Below are 20,602 nucleotides of genomic sequence, written 5' to 3'. Positions count from 1 at the left end.
CTCTGTGGGGTCCCCAAAGGGGGGGCTGGGGTCCCCAGGGCCCCCTCCCCGTGCCCAGCTGTGCCCAGATGTGCCGCGGTGTCCCCCTCTCCGCTGTGACAGTCGCCACCCCGCTGGGATGGGGACCCCACCCGAGCGCCCCTCCCCTCCACCAGGAGCCGGGATTTGGGAATGAAGGAGCCAGGCCAGCTTGGAGTGGGGGGCTGCAGCCTGGGAATGATTTTCCACAGGGATCTTTGTCTCCTCTTGTGAGGGGTTAAATCCAGAAATCGCTGTCCTGGAGTTGAGGGAGGGGAAAGCGACCCCCACCCTGTCTGGGATCCGTTCCCATTGGGATTCCAATGGGAATTGCCACCCCACGGCAGCATTCCCGTTTCCCACATTTCCCGCTCCCCAGTATCCCCAGCGTTCCCAGTCCCTCTGCTCCTCCCGCTCTCTGGAGCACCCCAAACTCGGGGATCCCTCCTGGCCGGATGAGACCGCAGGGATTTGGGGAGCCGGGAATTCCCCAGGGTCTCACAGCCCCCCTCAGCCACTGCCCATGGCCCCGGCCTCTCCCTGGGGAGGAAAATTGAGGATTTGGGTGGAAAACGGCTCTTCCCATTCTCCCACATCCCTGCGGCAGGAAAAGGGGGGGCTCCTGCCGCCTCCAGCTGCCAGAACTGATGGTTCAGGTCCTGAAAGGCGTGAAAAGTGCAAAAATGAGGAGCAAAATGCAAAACGATGTTGCAAAGTGGGAACACGGATTGGGAACACGGATCCGGCGCGGATCAGCCGCCACAATTCCCGCGTTCCCGGCGGTGCTGGAAGTGAGAGCGGTGTTGGGGACATCGATGTGACAGCAGCCGTCCCTGAGTGATGTTAAACACATCCTGCACTTTGGGATCCTCATCCCTATCCCAGGAATCTTCAGGAGGGTGTGGGAGCGGTCAGGAGCATCCTGGACCCGCCACAGCAGCCAAAGATTCCCAAAGATTTGGCTCTGAGCTCTGCAGAGAGGTTTGGGATGGAAAAACGTCCCCGTGTCCTACTCGGTGACATCCCTGGGGTGTCCCCTGGAGCTGGGCACCCCTCAGGGGACACCGGGATGGGAGAGGATGCTTCAAACATTCCCAGAGGAGCTGTTTTCCCTGAACTCCCCCGCGAGCGCCGGGAGTTCCAAGCTGCGGTTTTCCTGCCAGGATTTTTGGCAGGAACGGCCTTTTCCTGCCAAACTGGGATCTTTCCAACCCAAAGCTGCTGTTGTTGCTCCTCGCACCAAACCTCCCACAGATGGGAAAAGCCGTTCCTCATCCCACTCTCCGTCCCTCGGCCTCTGGAATCACCGCCCCGGGATCTCCTGGCACCGAGGGGCTCATCCCAAGGATCCCAAGCATCTCCCAGGGGTCCGGTGGGTGTGGAAAAGGGACACGGCCCCAACCCCAAAAAGGAAATGAGTCCTTGGGTCTGTGGGATGATTTTCCACTGGGAAAATCCCATCCCAGCAGCACTACAGGTGGGAGTGAGGGGGGATTTTGGGAATGGCCCCCTGGAGCTGAGGGTTTGATCCCTCGGGATTTGGGCCAGGATGGAGCAAGGGCAGCTCTGCGTCCCTGTGCTCCAGCATTCCATGGTTGGGATCCCCACATTCCAGATCCAGGTTCCATCCCAGAGCTGGGAAAAGCCAGATCCTGTCTGTGAGGGTGGAGCGAGGCCATATCCAGCCCCAGGCCTCGGAGCAAAACATTCCCAAGCACCTTTATCACCCCGAATGGAACCTGGGGGGCATTTGGAGCTCCTGGAATGTTCCGTGGGATGCCCTTGGAGCAGCCCCACTGCTGTGGGGTGGTGCTGCTGGGACAGTCCCTGATGAAGCCACACTGGGAAGGATGGAGCATTATCCCAAAGGAATGTTGTGGCTCTGGGTGTGGAAGGATGGAACATCATTCCAAGGGAGGCTGGGAATGTCGTGGCTCCAGGGGTTTGGGAGGATGGAACATCATTCCAAACCAGGATGGGAATTTCATGGCTCCAGGGGTTGGGAGGATGGAACATGACCCCAAGGAAGTACAGGGACATTGTGGTTCTGGGTTTGGAAGGCTGGAGCATCATCCCAAGGGAGATGGGAATGTCACAGCTTCAGGGGTGGAAGGATGGAACATCATCCTGAGGGAGGACGGGGCTGAACTGGATCCAGGTCTGGGAATCTGGAACATCATCCTGAGGGAGGATGGAGCTGAACTGGATCTGGGTCTGGGAATCTGGAACATCATCCCAAACCTGGATGGAGCTGAACTGGATCCAGGTCTGGGGATCTGGAACATCATCCCAAACCTGGATGGAGCTGAACTGGATCTGGGTCTGGGAATCTGGAAGATCATCCCAAACCTGGATGGAGCTGCCCTGGATCCGGGTCTGGGGATCTGGAACATCATCCCAAACCTGGATGGAGCTGAACTGGATCCAGGTCTGGGAATCTGGGACATCATCCCAAACCTGGATGGAGCTGAACTGGATCCAGGTCTGGGAATCTGGAGCATCATCCCAAACCTGGATGGAGCTGAACTGGATCTGGGTCTGGGAATGTGGAACATCATCCCAAACCAGGATGGAGCTGAACTGGATCCGGGTCTGGGGATGTGGAACATCATCCCAAACCTGGATGGAGCTGCCCTGGATCCGGGTCTGGGGATCTGGAACATCATCCCAAACCTGGATGGAGCTGAACTGGATCCAGGTCTGGGAATCTGGAACATCATCCTGAGGGAGGATGGAGCTGAACTCAATCCCGGTCTGGGAATCTGGAAGATCGTCCCAAACCAGGATGGAGCTGTCCTGGATCTGGGTCTGGGAATCTGGAACATCATCCCAAACCAGGATGGAGCTGTCCTGGATCTGGGTCTGGGAATGTGGAACATCATCCCAAACCTGGATGGAGCTGAACTGGATCCTGGTCTGGGAATCTGGAGCATCATCCCAAACCTGGATGGAGCTGAACTGGATCCAGGTCTGGGAATCTGGAGCATCATCCCAAACCTGGATGGAGCTGAACTGGATCCTGGTCTGGGAATCTGGAGCATCATCCCAAACCTGGATGGAGCTGAACTGGATCCAGGTCTGGGAATCTGGAACATCATCCCAAACCTGGATGGAGCTGAACTGGATCCGGGTCTGGGGATCTGGAACATCATCCCAAACCTGGATGGAGCTGTCCTGGATCTGGGTCTGGGAATCTGGAACATCATCCCAAACCTGGATGGAGCTGAACTGGATCCGGGTCTGGGAATGTGGAACATCATCCCAAACCTGGATGGAGCTGTCCTGGATCTGGGTCTGGGAATGTGGAACATCATCCCAAACCAGGATGGAGCTGAACTGGATCCGGGTCTGGGAATCTGGAACATCATCCCAAACCTGGATGAGGACATTGTGGCTCTGGGTGTGGGAGGATGGAGAATCCCCCTGAGGAAGGGCGGGAATGCCGTGTCTCCAGGAGGATGGAGCATCATCCCAAGCCAGGACAGGGCTGCCGTAATTCCAGTTCTGGGAGGACGGAGCATCATCCTGATGGGGCTGTCCTGGATCCAGGTCCTGGAATCTGGATCATCATCCCAAGCCAGGATGGGGCTGTGACAGCTGGATTTGGGATCCTCTCACGGACAGGGACCTCTGATGGGGAAAAGCAAACCCTGGGATTTTGGGTTTGGAGCGATGCCACCGGTCCCTTGCAGTCCCCAGAGTGTCCCTGCCTGGCCTCGGCACTGCGGCAGATTTCGGGAATTGGGAATTAGCGCAGCAGGAGCGGGGCCGTGTCATATCCCATTACCTCGGACTGTTATCGCTGCCGGTGTCGCAGGAATAATTCACATCCCATTCCTCCTCGGGGAGCCCGGCTCGCTCCGGAGCTAATGAGGCGTTTGGGATCAGTGACTCGAGACCGCTCCATCCTGGCCTTCCCAAAATGTAAAAGTCAGGTTTGTGCATTAGGAATTGATTTTCCACTTGGAAGCTCGCACACGTGGGAGTGGACAAGTCTCCGGGATGAGCGGAATCCGACCCAAAATGTTTCCTTGGAGCTGGGCAGCAGCTCAGCCTGAAATTCCTGCTGGAATAAGCCCAGGAACTGGGGTGGAAATTGGGGTTGGGGTTTGGGAATCCCTGGATTTTGAGGGCCACAAACATCGCCAGGGTGGAAATTGAAGCTGGGGGTTGTGAATCCCTGGATTTGAAGGATTCCAAACATCCCTGGAGTGGAAATTGGGGGAAATTGGGGAAAATGGGAGAACTGGGTGGACTGGGAGGGACTGGGATGGACTGGGAGGGAGCTGGAGGGAATTGGGGAAACTGTGGAAACTGGGGAAACTGGGAGGGACACGGGGAACTGGGGGAACTGGGGGAACTGTGGGAACTGTGGGAACTGGGAGGGACTGGGGGAACTGGGGGAACTGGGGAAACTGGGAATGCTGGGGGAACTGGGGAAACGGGGGAGCTGGGAGAACAGGGGAAACCGGGGGAACTGGGGAAACTGGGAGAACTGGGGGAACTGGGAGGGACTGGGATGGACTGGGATGGGCTGGGAGGGAGCTGGAGGGAATTGGAGAAACTGGAAACTGGCGAAACTGGGAGGGACTGGGGGAACTGTGGGAACTGGGGGAACTGGGAGGGACTGGGGGAACTGGGGGAACTGGGAGGGACTGGGGGAACTGGGAGAACCGGGGGAACTGGGGAAGCTGGGGGAACTGGGGGAACTGGAGGAAACTGTGAGGGACTGGGAGGGATTTGGGCCAGGGGGAGCTGGAGGAGAGCCGGGGAGAGCAGAAACCAGGAAGACCGGGGCGAACTGGGAATACTGGGGTGTGGAACTGGGCGGAGCTGGGAGATCCAGGGGGTAATTGGGAAGCCTGGGAAGGAGGGAATGAGGGGATTTGGGGCAGCCAGAGGAGCCGGGAGGAGCTGCAGGAGCCCAGCGGGATCCGGGAGGAGCCGAGGGGAGCCGGGAGCCGCCCAGCCTCACCGGGGGCCTCGTTCCCACCCCTGTGCCAAAGCAAACATTTCCCTGGCGCTGCCTGGAGCCGCGTTCCCAGGCCGGGGTGACCCTTGGCCGTGAGGACCGGGAGGGGTGGGGAGAAGGGCAGAATTCCACATCTGCCGCTCCCCATTTGGAAAGCCCGGCGGATTCCAGCCGGAGGGAATCCAGATGTTCGGGGATCCCCAACATCTGTCCGGGGTTGAGAAGCGCCAGTGGAGGGGGACCTCGAGGATGTCCCGCTGCTTCTGGAGCATCCCAGCAGCCGGAATTCCCGAGTTTTTCTCTCGGTTTGGAAGCCCCAGAGCGCTTCCCAGTCCCCCCAGCCAAAGAAAAGCAGTCCGTGTTGACTCAGGTGCCAGGCGGGTGTCACCGCGGTGTCCCCGCCGAGCCCAGACTTATTTGATTTGTCCTTTTCCTTCAACTTTTCACTCCAGGAAAGGGAAGGGAGGAATGCGGGAGGGGCTGGAGGGGAACCGGCCCCATCCCTCAGCGCTGCCTCCTCTTCCTCCCGCTCCCTCCGCGGCCGCTGCTCCATGATGGGAAATGGAAATGGAAAGGTTTCCCAGGGAATGTGGAGTTTTGCCCTGGATTTGGTGTCCCTGGCACAGCCCGCCACAGGACGAGTGATTTATTCCCACTCTTCCCATCACTGTTTTCCTCTCCCACAGCCGAATTCCCGGTTATCTCTCCGGCGCGCCGCCCATCCCACATTCCTCCTGGGCATGGAATGAGCCGCCTCCCGCTCCGCCCGCCCCGGGAATGAGAGCTGAGACCCCACGGGACCCCAAGGGAAGGGCTTTGTCCCGGGAAGGTGCTGGTCCCAGGAAAATGCAGGTCCCAGGAGGGTGGTGGACCCCAGGGAACTTCTCAGTCCCAGGAAGGCTCTCATTCCCAGGAAAATGCAGGTCCCTGGAGGGTGGTGGACCCCAGGAAAGTTCTCATTCCTAGGAAGGTTCTCATTCCCAGGTGGATGCTGGTCCCAGGATGGTGGTGGTCTCAGGAGGATGTTCATTCCCAAGAGGATCCTGGTCGCCTGGAAGGTTCTGTTTCCCAGGAGGACCCTGGATCCCCTGGAAGGTTCTCATTCCCAGAAGGATCCTGGATACCCCAGAAGGTTCCATTTCCCAAGAGGATCCTGGATCCCATGGAAGTTTCTTATTCCCAGGAGGATCCTGTGTCCTCTGGAAGGTTCCGTTTCCCAGAAGGATCCTGGATCCCCCAAAAGGTTCCATTTCCCAGGAGGATCCTGGATCCCCTGGAATGTTCCGTTTCCCAGGAGGATCCTGGATCCCAGGAAGGTTCCCATTCCCAGGAGGATCCAAATCCCCAGGCACGGCCACCCCTCCCTCCCTGCCCAGGAGACACCCACAGGGTTTTCCATCCCTTTGCACCTTTCCCTGATTTTCCATTCATTTCAGCTTCCCGAGATGGTTCCCTTTTCCAGCTGGTCCCACCCTGGACCTGGAAAGAGGAACAGGACGGGGCCGTGCACAGCCTGGGGCCGGAGGGCTCTGGCAGCTCCCAGGTTTCTGTGGAGCTGGGACAATGTCAGCTGGCAACCCTGGATGTCCTGGAAAAGGGTGCAGGTATCCAAGGAAAGGGACTGGGATGGATCTGGATCCCTTCTGGATCCTTCTGGATCCCACTGCTGCCCACTATGGGAATGCCGGGAGAATCCTGGTGGATCCAGGGGTCCCATCCAGAGCTGGCAACAGCCAGGGCTCGAGGGAGGGCAACAGCCAGGGCACCGTGGGCACGGCACTGTTCGGGGGAAGTGGAAAGGAAGCGGAGGCTCCGGAAGCAGGGGCAGAGAGAGGCTGGAGCTGGGTCAGGCTGCCCCAGCCTTTCCTGGCCAGGGCTGGGCGGCTGCTCCGGATGGGCACGGCCCTGGCGTGGATCACACAGAGCTCTCCTGGTGCCAGGACAGTGCACGGTGCTCCTGGCACAGGGCTGGCACAGATCCCAATTCTGAGAGCCCGCCGGGACTGGCACAGCTCCCAAATCCAGGAGCCCACTGGGATTGGCACAGCTCCCAGCTCCAGGAACCCACTGGGATTGGCACAGCTCCCAAATCCGGGTTCTTACCAGGACTGGCACAGCTCCCAAATCCAGGACCCACTGGGACTGGCACAGCTCCCAAATTCATGATTTCACCAGGATTGGCAGCTCCCAAATCCAGGTTTTCACCAGGACTGGCAGCTCCCAAATCCAGGAGCCCACTGGGACTGGCACAGCTCCCAAATCCAGGATTTCACCAGGATTGGCACAGCTCCCAAATCCAGGATTTCACCAGGATTGGCACAGCTCCCAATCCAAAAGCCCACCCGGTCTGGCACCACACCAGGGTTGGCACAAGTCCCATTTCCAAGAGTCCACTGGGATTGGCACAGCTCCCAGCTCCAGGAACCCACCCAGGCCTGGCACAGCTCCCAGCTCCAGGAACCCACCAGGCCTGGCACAGCTCCCATTCCATGGTCCCACCAGGCCTGGCACAGCTCCCAGCTCCAAGAACTCACCGGGACTGGCACAGCTCCCGCACCAACAGCCCGCAGCACTTGGCAGAGCTCCCACACCAAGATCCCACCAGGCCTGGCATAGATCCCAATTCCAAGACCCCACCAGGACTGGAACTGCTCTCAAACCCAAGAACCCGTAGGCCTGGCACAGCTCCCATTTCATGATCCCACTAGGACTGGCACAGCTCCCAGTTCTAAAAGTTTCCAGGCCTGGCACAGCTGGCAAATCCAAGAGCCCACCAGGACTGGCAAAAGTCCCAAATCCAAGAGCCCACCAGGACTGGCACAACTCCAAATTCCAAGATCCCACCAGGACTGGCACAATTCCCAAATCCAGGAGTACACCAGGCCTGGCACCGCTCCCAAATCCAGGAGTCCACCAGGCCTGGCACCGCTCCCAAATCCCGGAGTCCACCAGGCCTGGCACAGTTCCCACACCACCAGCCTACCAAGACTGGCACAGCTCCCAGTTCCAGGAGCCCATCAGGATTGGCACAACCCCCACCACAAGATCCCATCAGGCCTGGCACAGATCCCGATTCCAAAAGCCCACCAGGATTGGCACAGCTCCCAAATCCGTGAGTCCACCAGGACTGGCACAGCTCCCAAATCCAATAACCCACAGGCCTGTCATGATTCCCAAATCCAATAACCCACAGGCCTAGCACAGTTCCCAAATCCAATAACCCACAGGCCTAGCACAGTTCCCAAATCCAATAACCCACAGGCCTAGCATGATTCCCAAATCCAATAACCCACAGGCCTAGCACAGTTCCCAAATCCAATAACCCACAGGCCTAGCATGGTTCCCAAATCCTATAACCCACAGGCCTAGCACAGTTCCCAAATCCAATAACCCACAGGCCTAGCACAGTTCCCAAATCCAATAACCCACAGGCCTAGCACAGTTCCCAAATCCAGTAACCCACAGGCCTGGAACAGCTCCCAAATCCAATAACCCACAGGCCTGGAACAGCTCCTAAATCCAGTAACCCACAGGCCTAGCACGGTTCCCAAATCCAATAACCCACAGGCCTAGCACAGTTCCCAAATCCAATAACCCACAGGCCCGGCACGGTTCCCAAATCCAATAACCCACAGGCCTGGAACAGCTCCCAAATCCAGTAACCCACAGGCCTAGCCCAGTTCCCAAATCCAGTAACCCACAGGCCTGGAACAGCTCCCAAATCCAATAACCCACAGGCCTGGAACAGCTCCCAAATCCAGTAACCCACAGGCCTAGCACAGTTCCCAAATCCAGTAACCCACAGGCCTGGAACAGCTCCCAAATCCAGTAACCCACAGGCCTAGCACAGTTCCCAAATCCAATAACCCACAGGCCCGGCACGGTTCCCAAATCCAATAACCCACAGGCCTGGAACAGCTCCCAAATCCAATAACCCACAGGCCCGGCACGGTTCCCAAATCCAATAACCCACAGGCCTGGAACAGCTCCCAAATCCAATAACCCACAGGCCTAGCACGGTTCCCAAACCCAATAACCCACAGGCCTGGCACGGTTCCCAAATCCAAGAGCCCCCCAGGACTGGCCCAGCCCCACACCAGTAACCTCCCGGTGGGATCTGGGGCCATTTCCCAGCCTGTGGCATGGCCGGAGGGGCACCGGGGGCTGTGGGCATCTCCCTGCTGACTCAGCATCCTGCCTGGCACGGTGCCGGAGCGGCTGGGAAGGGCCCGAGGTGCCGCAGGGCACTTTCCCACGCTGCTGGGCCACAAGGTCGGACACTGACCCCGAGTGGTCACCACAGGCCAGCCTCACCCTGTGCCACCAGTGCCACCACCCCGGGTGTCTTCGCTCCGGGTGGCAGAAGTCGGATCTGGATCCTGAGAATTCCTTTGGGAATTTCCACTGGCAGTGCCCTCTCCTGCCTTTGGGGACAGCTCCAACCATCCCAGGTGGATCCAATCCCAATGTCCAACCTGGCCTTGGGCATTCCCAGGGATCCAGGGATCAGCCAGGGGAAATCTGGGAATTGCAGAATCCCAGGCAGGAATTCCTTGCCAAGATCCCAGCCCAATCTCCCCTTTCCCTTGGGAAGCCATTCCCTGGCTCCTGTCCCTGCAGCCCTTGGCCCCAGTCCCTCTCCAGCTCTCCTGGAGCCCCTGCAGGGACTCTCAGCATTCCCTGCATTTTGCCCTTCTCCAGGGGAACATTCCCAGCTCTCCCAGAGCTGAGGTGCTCCAGCCCTCACAGCATTCAGCATTCCCAGGACAACCAGGATCCATCTTGGTGATGTGGGAGGACAAACACCATCACTCCCAACATTCCCCTTTCCTTCATTCCCAGTTTATCCACAAGGCACACAATCCAGGATATCCCAGGGGTGGATTTGGATCAGTTTTCCTGGCCGTGTTCCCCTGATTCCCAGTGAAATTCCAACCCCCCCCCGAGCAGGGTGAGGACAGAGCTGCCCTCGATTCCATCCAAGACACAACAAAAACATTCCCAAATTATCAGCCCAAATCCCAAACCCTTCCCACAGGGAACAAAACCAACCCTGCCCCAGCCCCACCAGGAGGACCCTAAACCCGGAGACCTTGGACCATTCCAAACCCATCCTGGCCCCAAAAACCCGGAATTAGGGAAAAGCTGCTGCTGTCACCACTTCCCAGAATCAGGGCAGGGACACTGAAGAGGGAAGTGCTGCGGTTTGGGGCTCCTCACCCTCCTCCTTCTCCTCCTCCTCCTCCCCCGGCCAATAAAGGGATGTCCCTGAGCGCGGGGACAGGCGGTTTCCCGATGTCACCGCTCCAGAGGTGGCACTGCCGGAGCCACCGCCAGGTAACGCCGTGGTTCTCCAGGGATGGGAAAGGACGGGAATTCTGGGATGAGGGGTGGGGGTGGAGGATCCCTTTGGGATGAGCCTCGTCCATCTCCTGCCAGGAGCCAGGGAAGTACCTGGAACTCCAGGAATCAGATCCGGGCTCGGAGGGGGTGACATCCATCCTTTATCCCGGGGAACGGTGTCCCACCAGCCCATGGTCCCTGCTTCTCTGGTTTTTGGGATGTGATGGAGCTGAAGGGTCCCACACCGGGAATGTCCCCTCTCTGTGCTCATTCCTGTGCCAAAAAGTGACTTTTGAACTGCAGGGATAAGTGGGAGATTGGAAGAAAATTCCTCCCTCTGAGGGTGGGAAGGTTCCGGAATGGAATTCCCAGATTTGCTGTGGCTGCCCCATTCCTGGAAGCGTCCAAGGCCAGGCTGGACAGGGTTTGGAGCCACCTGGGATGGTGGAAGGTGTCGCTGCCCATGGGAATGAGATGAGATTTCAACCCCTCCCATCCCAACCCTTTCCTTAAATCCCATTTAGGGACACCAGGGACACCTTCCCCTCCCCAGGTCTCTCCGAGCCCCCTCCAGCCCCACTCCAAAAGTGTTTTCCTAGAAATCTTTACAACCCTTGGAATTCCAGGCTCAGCAGGGCCCCACCACGGGCCACTGCTCTCATTAGATCCCCGTCCCGAGGGATCCCATCCTGCCCTTTGAGGCCCCCAGGAATTGAAAGCCCGGAGAAGAAACGAAACTTGGCAGCAGCACCAGCTGGGGGCTGGATCCCGGCTCTTCCTTCCCCTTCCGGCACAAATCCCGTGACAATTTGTGGCTTCACATCGTCCCCCCTCCGAGCATCGACACCCAGGGGGACACCCCAGACATTCCCTGTGCTCGTAGCCTGGGAAAAATCCCAAGCCAAGCTCTCGGGAGCGGGAAATCCACCCCGAAATCCAAGGAGCAGCAAGGAAATTGGATACAGATGTGGAAAAAGGAGGTATCAGCAAAGGAGGGAATGGTGGAGAGGGAAAGGCCGGAGCTGGGGGCTGGGAGAGGCCTTGTTCCTCAGGGAGAGCCCCAGGAGTGCTCAGGGAAGAATCGAAACTCGCAGCAATCTGATCGTGGATTTCCGTGATCCTGGGAAACATTTCAGGGTGAAATTATTCTGGTTTGTCACGGAGTGATGAGGGGTGAAGGAAAGGAATGGCAGGAGTTTGTCTGGAGCTGCAAAAAGCCGTAAAACATTTTAAATAATTCTCTGTTTAATTTTGGGTTTTCTCTTCTTTTCCTTTTCTTGGTTTCTTCTTTTTCTTTTTTTTTCTTTTTCTTTTTCTTTTTCTTTTTCTTTTTCTTTTTCTTTTTCTTTTTCTTTTTCTTTTTCTTTTTCTTTTTCTTTTTCTTTTTCTTTTTCTTTTTCTTTTTCTTTTTCTTTTTCTTTTTCTTTTCTTTTTCTTTTTCTTTTTCTTTTTCTTTTTCTTTTTCTTTTTCTTCCTTTTTCTCTTCCCTTTTCCTTTTCCTTTTCCTTTTCCTTTTCCTTTCCCTTTCCCTTTCCCTTTCCTTTTCCTTTTCCTTTTCCTTTTCCTTTTCCTTTTCCTTTTCCTTTTCCTTTTCCTTTTCCTTTTCCTTTTCCTTTTCCTTTTCCTTTTCCTTTTTCCTTTTTCCTTTTTCCTTTTTCCTTTTCACTTCTTTATTCCTTTTTTTCATTCTTTCTTTATTTTTCTTTTTCTTTTCCCTTTTCCCTTGTTTTCCTCTTTCATTTTCCTTCCTTCCCCTTTCCCCTTTCCCCTTGTTTTCCTCTTTCATTTTCCTTCCTTCCCCTTTCCCCTTTCCCCTTTCCCCTTTCCCCTTTCCCCTTTCCCCTTTCCCCTTTCCCCTTCCCCCTTTCCCCTTTCCCCTTTCCCCTTTCCCCTTTCCCCTTTTCCCTTCCTTTTTATTTTCCTCCCCATCTTGGGGACTGTTCTCATTCCATCAGCGCCTCCATCACAATTTATCCTACAGGGATCCATCCCACCCCTTCCAAGGTCCTCAGCCACCTCTTCTTGTCCCCAGGGTCCCGTGTCCCCCGTGTCCCCCGTGTCCCCAGTGTCCCCCGGCAGTGTCACCATGCGCCTGCCCCGCTGCCTCCTGCTCCTGGCCAGCCTCATCCCGCCAGGTATGGGGACAATGACACCCTTGGGATTGTCCCCCATGGCGCTGGAGGCCGGGATTGGCCCCGTCACGGGTGGGAGTGGGAGCCAGGATGGAATTTGGGGGATCCCGAGGCTGTTCCTGGCACAGCGGGTGCTCCTGGGGGGATTCACCGTGATCCCAAGCTCCTGACGGGCAGGGATGGGGTGACAAGGGGACAGCCAGGCCATGGGAGCAAGGACAAGGAGCCAGGATGAGGAAACGGGGTGAGGAAATAAATTCAGGAGCCCAAGTGATCGCTTCCCCCTTTTTCCTCATTATTTAGGCCCAAAAGATCCAGATTTTCCCAGCTATCTCCCCATTCCCCACCCCAAAATCTCCTCTTGGGGGGGTTTATCCCAAATCCCACCTCCTCTCCCACCTTCCCCATCAAGCACAGGTCCCGTGCTTGTCCTCAAAGTGCCCCCATCGTGTCCCCAGCATGTCCCCAATGTGTCCTGGAGGGAAGTGGGGACACTTCTGGCCCCCTGATCCCCATTTTCCCTGGCACAGCCCTCGGCTCCTGGGGGGTCTCCTACCCCGAGTCCCTGCAGGCCAGTGGGGGGTCCTGCCTGGTTGTCCCCTGCACCTTCAGCTACCCCGCGGATGTGACAACCGCCGACGGCATCGTGGCCATCTGGTACAAGGACTACGATGGCCAGCGGACGCTGGTGTTCCACTCCACCACCCCCCAGGATGTGGATCCCCGTTTTGGGGGTCGTGCCCAGCTCCTGGGGGACCTCATGGCCCGGAATTGCACTCTGCTGCTGCGGGGGGTGACACCAGGGGACAGTGGCCTCTACAGGTTCCGCTTCGAGATCATCAACGGCGACCGCTGGTCGGCGTCGCGGGATGTGACCCTGAGCGTTTCGGGTGGGTTAAAACACCGAAATTCCCCCCAAAAATTCCCTTCTTGCCCATTCCGTGAGGTCATCCTGGCCTCTGCTCTCCATCCCAGAGGATCTGGAGAGTCCCAGCGTCACCAGCAGCGAGGAGCAGACCGAGGGACAAAGGTCCACCTTGCAGTGCTCCACGCCCTACGTTTGTCCCGGGGGTGACATCGTCCTGCGCTGGGAGGGCTACGACCCCCGGGTGTCCGAGGTGTCCGGCCGCGTCCAGCTGGACACCAGCGGGGTCAGCCACCAGGTGAACCTGACCAGCTCCTTCTCCTGGAAGGACCATTCCAAGAAGCTGCTCTGCGAGGTTTCCGACGGATCCAAGAGGGCGAGCACGGAGGTGGTGCTGCGGGTCAGGCGTACGTGGGGTGGGGACAGGGGACACCTCTGCCACGGCCACCACGGCCAGATCCCCCTCCTGCCACCCCCTCCTGCCCTGTAGCATTTTCCTCCCGCTTCTCCCTCCCTTTCCTGCTCCCTGGCCACTTTTGTTCCTTAGGCGCCACCTCGTGTCACCCACCTCCTCCCTCCCCTGCCCCAGGGTGGTGACACCGCGTCCCTCTGTGTCCCCCGCAGACACCCCCAAGGACACCCGGGTGTCGCTGAGCCCATCCTCAGGGAACATCGGCGTGGGTGACACGGTGACGCTGAGCTGCGAGGTTGGCAGCAGCCACCCGCCGGTCTCGGGGTACCACTGGTACAAGGACGGGGTGGCCGTGGGCACCGAGCGGGTGCTGGCCCTGCGGGGCGTGCACCGCCAGGACCACGGGCAGTACCGCTGCGAGGCCCAGAACGTCCTCGGCACCGGGGTGTCACCTGATGTCACCCTCCGCGTGTTCTGTAAGTGCCAAGGGAGCTCTGCCAGGCTGGACATCCGTGTCCGAGTGTCCCACGTTGGGGTGGGCTGGGATGGATGGAGGTGGCTGGTGCTGCTGGAGGTCCGGGAATTGGGGTGTCCGTGCAGGAGGAGGGTGGTGGCCTCATTCCACCTCCCCTGTGTCCCTTGTCATTGTGATCCCAAAAAACAGGGTGGGATTTCCAGCCAAGGGAAATCTGGGAAGGGTTTGGGAGTTCGTGGAGATGCAGAGCCGTGGTGGGAAGGGATCTCATGGATCATTCCCACCCCTGCCGTGTGCAGGGGCACTTCCTGCTATCCCAGCTGGATCCAGGCCATGTCCAAGCTGGCCTCGAACATTTCCAGGGATCCGGGGGGGCAGCCACGGCTTCTCTGGGAATTCCAGCCCAGCCCCTCCCCACCCCCTCGGGGAAGGGAAGAGATTCCTGTTCCCAGCAAAACCCACAGCAAAGACAAATCCCAGCCTTCCCTGCCCAGCTGGAATCCCACAGGGAGCATCTCCCCCCAGATGGGTCCCTGTGCTCCCCCCAGCGCCCCCCGTGCCCACCCTGAGAGGTGACAGACCCCTCCCCACCCACCGTGAGTTTGTCCCCAAGGCTCTGCTCCAAAGCCAGCTGTCCCCAGCTGCTGGCAGGGGACAAACCCAAACATCCCCCAGCTCTGTTGTCACCCCCCTGAGGGGCTCCCATCTCCTCCCAGGCTCTGGAATGGGAGATTTGGGGTGGGGGTTCTCTTTTCCTGTCCCCGGGGCCATCCTGGACGCGTCCCTTCCCCCTCAGCCGCAGAGATCTCGGCCAGCCCTGCGGCCGAGGTGCTGGAGGGGACGGCCACCACCTTGTCCTGCGATGTCCCCGGGCGGGAGGGACATCCCGAGGAGCTGACCTACACCTGGTACAAGAACAGCGCGTGGCTCAAGGAGGGCCCGGCCCACACCCTCCTCTTCCCCGCGGTGACCACCAGCGACGCCGGCTACTACTCCTGCCAAGTGACCAACAGCCAGGGCAGTGACACGGCCCAGGCCATCAGCCTCAGCGTGACGTGTGAGTGCCACCAGCTCCTGCCACGCAGGGCTGTGCAAAACCCCCCAAAATCCAGGAGATCCCCCCAAAAAAATTCATGGAAAAGCCTCTTCCTGAATGCCCTGGGGGCAGATGTAGGGGGAGGGAGGGGGTCAGCCCTGCTGGTTGAATTTTATGGGAATACAACAAATTCTGGCCATGGGCCAAGTGTGAAAGTGACATTAAGTGACATTTGGGACGTGTCCATCACAGCATCTCCCGCTAGTCCCCTCCATTCCGTAAGATCTGGGGAGGTTTCTCGTGGAGAATCCAGAGGGATAAGAACAGCTCAGGAGGTTTTGAGGGGGAAAATAACCCAGCCATGCGTTGGTTGTGACAATTTTGGGGTAAATCTGACCCGGTGACACAGGGGACGAGCCGGTTGTGACATCTGGGTTGGGTGGGGGGACACTTCCCATCCCTGGAAGTGCCCAAGGCCAGGTTGGATGGGACTTGGAGCCACCTGGGACAGTAGATGGCCCTGCCCATGGGCCCAGCTGCGATTTCATGTCCCCTCCAACTCAAACCACTCCTGGATTTTCCCTGTGACCACACCACGAGGACATCCCGACCTCAGCATCCTCTCCCATCCCACAGATCCACCCCGAATTCCCACCCTCACGCTCTTCCAGGAGACCCAGGGTGGCCGGCTGGTCATCATCCGCTGCACTGTGGACAGCCACCCTCCGGCCACCCTGGCCATCGACCGCGACGGCACCGTGCTGGCCACCAGCGGGGCGCAGGTGGCCCTGCGCCAACGGCTCGGTGTCACCGCCTCCCGCAATTCCCTGCGGCTGGAAATCCGGGATGCGGGGCCCCGGGATAGCGGGAAGTACGGCTGCACCGCCAGCAACGTCCACGGCAACGCCAGTGCCACCAAAGTCCTCGTGACCCGCGGTGAGTCCCGGGGTGGCACAGCTGATCTTGGGTTTGGGGTGACGGTGAACCCCCAAAATTGGGGGGAACGCAGCCCACGGAGCAGGAGGGACCCCTGTGGTGGCACTGGGGGACATGGGTGGCACTGGGGGCTGTCCCCCCTCAGCAGGGTCAGAGCTGCTTTTGGAGCTGGAGGGGCTCCTGGGTTTTGTTTTCCAAAAATGCCAAAAACCAGTAAATTTATCCAAATTTTTCTGCCCCATCCATCCCCACCGGTCACTGTCGCCTGACCCCCAAGTCCGGATAATTTGGGGGTGACAGAGGAAGCAGAAGGAGAGAAAAGTCCCCCAAATTCATGTCCAAGAGGGAACATCCTTTAGGATCTCAAAAAAAACCCAAAAAGAGATCTCACTATGCAATTCCAGAGAATCCAAACCTGGATTTGGGGTGTGGGAACTGAAATTTGGACAAGGCCAACCAATGGGAAGAGGGGACAGTGTCTGTCCTGGAAAAAATTCACCTGGATGAACCTGGCACTTGGGAAAATCAGGAAAGGGTCAGGAAGTTGGCCTGTGCAGTGTCCCCAGGGAATGTCACCTCCCAAAGACTCACAGAACCCACGGGCTCCAGCAAGAGAGGCAGCTCAGGGAAGCCAAACAGGGAATTGCAGCTGGATGGATCCATGGGAAGGATTTCCCGCTTTCCCTGATATCCCACTCCTCCTCCAGCTGCAGGGCTCCTGATCCAGCCCTCGGCAGAGGTGGCGGAGGGGACCGCGGTCACCCTGACCTGCGTGGGGACAGGGGACACGGCCGAGAAGCCGCTCTACACCTGGTACAGGAACGGCCGGAGGCTCCAGGACACCTCATTCCCCACCCTGGAATTCCCGTCTGTCCGCGGAGACGACGCCGGCGCCTTCCAGTGCCAGGTCAGGAGCAGGAACGGCAGTGACACGTCGGAGGCTGTTCCGCTCCGAGTGTTCTGTGAGTGTCCCGTGAGAATTCCAGAGGGTCCCGGGGCTGAGCTGGGGCTGCTCCCACCCTGAGGTTTCCCCCATCCCCACCAGCCAAGGAGCTCTTGGGCGGGAATGTGGGGAGGGTGAAAAATTCCCTTTGGGGGGTCAATCTGGGAATTTGAGGCAGGAGGAATTTGGAGAATTCCCACCTTCCCGAGAGTTTCAGGAACAATAAATGGTGACAGAACCACAAATGGTTTGGGCTTGGGGGACCTCAGAGCCCGTCTCATTCTGACCCCTCTGCCATGGGCAAGGACCCCTCCCACGGCACCAGGTAGGTCCAACCTGGATGTGCAAGAGTTTCTCAGGCAATCCCTTGGATTCTCAGCGTTTTCCCAACAGATCCAGCCGTGTTTTGTCCCTGGTTTGGGTTGGGAGGGACCTCAAAGCCCTTTCTACCCCCAACCCCCCTCCCCTTGGCAGGGACACCTTCCACTCTCCCAGATTATTCCAGACCCCATCCAACCTGGATGATCAGGCGGTGTTGGAAGCATCAATCCCTTGGATTCTGGGAGTTTTCCCAACTTCACAGATCCAGTTTTCCCCCCACAGACCCCCCGAGGCAGCCGGTGCTGAGCTCGTTCCTGCAGAGCCAGGGCGGCCGCCTGGGAATCATCCAGTGCTCCGTGGGGGAGCGATCCCGAGTCCAACCTCACCCTCTGGAGAGGCGACGATGTCATCGCCTGCAGCCAGGGCTGTCCCCAAGCCACCAGCCCCAGGGTCCACGTCACCAGGTCCTACAACAGCCTGAAGGTGGAAATCCGGGATGTGGTAGTGGAGGATGAGGGGATTTACGTGTGCCAGGCTGGGAATTCCCAAGGAAACGCCAGCGCCACTGTGGATTTCAAGGCCGACAGTGAGTGGGGACAGGGGACAGGGGACGGGATTGTGGCATCTGGGGATGTTCTGGGAGAGGGGAGAGCGGGAAGGGAATGCTGGGGAAGGAGGCAAGCTCAGGAGACGGTGGCAGGAGGAGCAGAAATGCCACACGGAAATGCCACATGGAAATCCCACATGGAAATGACACATGGAAATGACACATGGAAATGGCACATGGAAATGACACACGGAAATGCCACACAGAAATGCCACATGGAAATGCCACACGGAAATGGCACATGGAAATGCCACATGGAAATGCCACATGGAAATGCCACACAGAAATGCCACATGGAAATGCCACATGGAAATGGCACATGGAAATGGCACATGGAAATGGCACACGGAAATGCCACACGGAAATGCCACACGGAAATGCCACACGGAAATGGCACATGGAAATGCCACACAGAAATGCCACATGGAAATGCCACGAGTCTGTGAAATCCAGACATGGTGGCTCCCCCATGACATTCCAGCCCCTGGTGGGGATTCCCTGGCTGTGTGTGACAGGAGCACAGAGCAAAATGTGGCCAAGCGGTGTCCCTGGGCTGGTGGCACTGCCAGGCTCACAGCTGTCCCCACCACGGCACTGTGGGATCAGCTGGAATTTGTCCTTGGTGGCTTTGGGGGGTTGTCACCCCACCATTGACACCAGACCCCGTTTGCTCCTGCCCACAGCTGCCAATGTCACCGTGTCCCCATCCCCCCCGCGTGCTGGAGGGTGACAATGCCACCCTCACCTGTCACCTGAGCAGCGGCTCCACAGCTGTCCCAAACGTCACCTGGTACCACAACGGGCAGCAGGTCACCGGGGGCTCGGCCACCTCGCTGCTGCTGTGGCCAGTGGCCAGCAGGGACACCGGGCTCTACCGGTGCCAGGCCAGCACCGCAGGCAGCAGCCGGAGCTCTCCTGACATCCTCCTGGATGTGCTGTGTGCGTACCTTTCCCTTTTTCCCTTTTTCCCCTTTTTCCCTTTTTCCCTTTTTCCCTTTTTCCCTTTTTCCCTTTTTCCTTTTCCTTTTCCTTTTCCTTTTCCTTTTCCTTTTCCTTTTTCTTTTCCTTTTCCTTTTCCTTTTCCTTTTCCTTTTCCTTTTCCTTTTCCTTTTCCTTTTCCTTTTCCTTTTTCCTTTTCACCTTTTTCACCTTTTTCACCTTTTTCCCCTTTTTCCCCTTTTTCCCCTTTTTCCCCTTTTTCTCCTTTTCCCTTTTCCTTTTCCTTTTCCTTTCCCCTTTCCTGTTTTCCTTTTCCTTCCTTTTTTTTTCCCCTTTTCCCTTTCCCCTTTTCCCCTTTCCCCTGTCCCCTTTCCCTTTCCTTTTCCCCCTTTCCAATTTCCCCTTTTCCCTGTTCCCTTTCCTTTTCCCTTTCTCCTTCCCTTTCCCCTTTTCTTTTTCCCCCTTTCCCTTTCCCTTTCCCTTTTCCCTTTTCCCTTTCCCTTTCCCTTTCCCTTTCCCTTTCCCTTTCCCTTTCCCTTTCCCTTTCCCTTTCCCTTTCCCTTTCCCTTTCCCTTTCCCTTTCCCTTTCCCTTTCCCTTTCCCTTTCCCTTTCCCTTCCCTTTCCCTTTCCCTTTCCCTTTCCCTTTTCCCTTTCCCTTTCCCTTTCCCTTCCCTTTCCCTTTCCCTTTCCCTTTCCCTTTCCCTTTCCCTTTCCCTTTCCTTTCCCTTTCCCTTTCCCTTCCCTTTCCCTTTCCCTTTCCCTTTCCCTTTCCCTTTCCCTTTCCCTTTCCCTTTCCCTTTCCCTTTCCCTTTCCCTTTCCCTTTCCCTTTCCCTTTCCCTTTCCCTTTCCCTTTCCCTTTCCCTTTCCCTTTCCCTTCCCTTTCCCTTTCCCTTTCCCTTTCCCTTTCCCTTTCCCTTTCCCTTTCCCTTTCCCTTTCCCTTTCCCTTTTCCCTCTTCCCTCTTCCCTCTTCCCTCCCCTCCCATCCCCTCCCAGACGCCCAGAGCATTGACCACTCCCCAGGACCCCTCTCCCGATGGAATTCCCAGCCTCTCATCCCTCTCCCCCCTCACAGACCCTCCCCGGGACCTTTTCCTGACGGCTTTCCTGGAGGCCGAGCAGGGCTCCTTGGCCATCTTCCAGTGCTCCGTGGCCAGCAACCCCCCGGCCCAGCTGGCCCTGTTCCGGGACCAGGAGCCGGTGGCCACCAGCGCTGGCGGGAGCAGCCCGCGGGTCACCGTCTCCGCTGTCCCCAACTCGCTGCGGGTGGAGATCCGGGAGGTGACACCGGCAGACGATGGCAGCTACCGGTGCACGGCCACCAACGCGCACGGCTCCGCGGAGCGCCGGGTGAACCTGCGCGTGCAAGGTGGGGAGAGCGGGTTTGGGGGATCGCAGCGGCTCATCCCGTCGGAATGACCGTGTGTCTGTGCTCCCAGTGCCACCAGACCCCACCCAGTGCCACCAGACCCCACCCAGTGCCACCAGACCCCACCCAGTGCCACCAAATCCCTTCCAGTGCCGCCAGATCCCTCCCAGTGCTGCCAGATCCCTCCCAGTGCCTTCCAGTGCCGCCAGATCCCTCCCAGTACCACTAGATCCA

General features: G+C 58.0%; 1 protein-coding gene across 1 annotated transcript; it reads left to right on the top strand.

Moving 5' to 3' along the window:
• The first annotated feature begins 11,101 nt into the window (after positions 1–11,101).
• Positions 11,102–20,476, top strand: SIGLEC1 (sialic acid binding Ig like lectin 1). The gene is given in 12 exon segments (XM_058838860.1): positions 11,102–11,313; positions 12,366–12,468; positions 12,996–13,355; positions 13,441–13,737; positions 13,955–14,218; positions 15,014–15,274; positions 15,890–16,189; positions 16,897–17,151; positions 17,736–17,895; positions 17,897–18,039; positions 18,721–18,999; positions 20,075–20,476. Coding segments are annotated over 12 exon segments (2,781 nt in total). The 5' UTR covers positions 11,102–11,298; the 3' UTR covers positions 20,419–20,476.
• The last annotated feature ends 126 nt before the right edge of the window (positions 20,477–20,602 follow it).

This window comes from Poecile atricapillus, chromosome 4 (assembly GCF_030490865.1).
Source record: "Poecile atricapillus isolate bPoeAtr1 chromosome 4, bPoeAtr1.hap1, whole genome shotgun sequence".
Lineage (NCBI taxonomy): Eukaryota > Metazoa > Chordata > Aves > Passeriformes > Paridae > Poecile > Poecile atricapillus.
The sequence above is the reverse complement of the archived record's forward strand: the minus strand, read 5'-3'. Positions and strand labels throughout refer to the sequence as shown.